Source organism: Diaphorina citri, unplaced genomic scaffold (genome assembly GCF_000475195.1).
Source record: "Diaphorina citri unplaced genomic scaffold, Diaci psyllid genome assembly version 1.1 scaffold16392, whole genome shotgun sequence".
NCBI lineage: Eukaryota > Metazoa > Arthropoda > Insecta > Hemiptera > Psyllidae > Diaphorina > Diaphorina citri.
Genome location: NW_007393753.1, coordinates 1 through 1,098, shown reverse-complemented (window position 1 = coordinate 1,098; position 1,098 = coordinate 1). Strand labels below are relative to the sequence as shown.

The 1,098-nt window shown below is 44.9% G+C and overlaps 1 protein-coding gene across 1 annotated transcript; it reads right to left on the bottom strand.

Moving 5' to 3' along the window:
* Positions 1–305: 305 nt before the first annotated feature.
* LOC103523166 (transmembrane 7 superfamily member 3-like) lies at positions 306–968 on the bottom strand (the record flags this gene model as incomplete). The annotated part of the gene is made up of 2 exons (XM_008488233.2): positions 783–968; positions 306–479 (listed from the first exon to the last, which is right to left on the bottom strand). Coding segments are annotated over exons 1-2 (322 nt in total), but the record flags the coding sequence as incomplete, so codon positions are not given.
* Positions 969–1,098: the final 130 nt, after the last annotated feature.

The following is a 1,098-nucleotide window of genomic DNA, read 5'->3' as shown; positions in this document are numbered from 1 at the left end:
TTTTCCAGCGCGTCTGCCTTGTAAGCACTAGCCTGCGGGTTCGATTCCCGCCCGGGGCGGATTTTATCCTGAAGGATAATGTTTGTTCTTGGAACGACTGGCTTTCTCCTATCCTGTCTTCCTCCTCTCTTTGATTTCGGGACGATAAGACATTAGCAGTTACAGTTCCCTCTATCTGTTCTTCCTCTTTTTCTTCGCCTTTTCCCGTGTTCAGACGGGGTCGGCGTTTTTCGTCAGCCTCTCAATCAGCCCTCTATCAAATCTATTAAATAAATATATAAATAAATAAAATATTCTCAGCTCACCAGATGGCATAGGAACGGCCGAACTCTCATGGACTGTGAACACATAGGTCGCCAAGCTGGAGAACATAAGTCCATGTGTGAACAGAGCGGTTCTGAAGTGCCAATGCCCGTACAGGCATAGAGTGGTGCCCAGAATCGTCAGCAACACTGACATGATGGTCCACGAAAGAGGAGCTGAAAATTATTAAAATACATATTAATACATAAAAAAATACAAGTACATACAAAAGACAATGGTCAAATTCCCGCCCGGGGTGGATTTTATCCTGAACGGATAATTTTCGTTCTCGGAATGGTTGGCTTTCTCCTAACCTGTCTTCCTTCTTTCTTCGATTTCCGGACGAACAACTGCTATATTAGACGCATGTGGACTGTGTCGTAGCATGGCCGTCTCATAGTATTCCCTCATCAGATGGGCGATATTATGTACGAGTACCTATAGCTATAGCTTCTGATTTGTACCTAGGTAAGACTTACAATTGACGCAAGGGTTGGTGAAACTGATCATGCTACAGGAATACGTATGCGTTGGAATATAGGCAGCCGATATGTTGGTTCCATACAGTGTTCCTATGAGAGCATACACAGAGCCAGTTCCACGGTAAGCACTGAACAAATGTCTCATGGGTGTAGTGAGTGGTGAGGCAGTTACCTGAGGATAACAACTGAGATTTACTAACCGATCTACAGAGATTATGTGATACTAGCTGAATTCCGTCGCTTCGCTCCGGAATCCCGCTAGTTCATCCCGAGGCATGACCAAACTTGTGGAAAAGGCATGGCCGAACTTGTA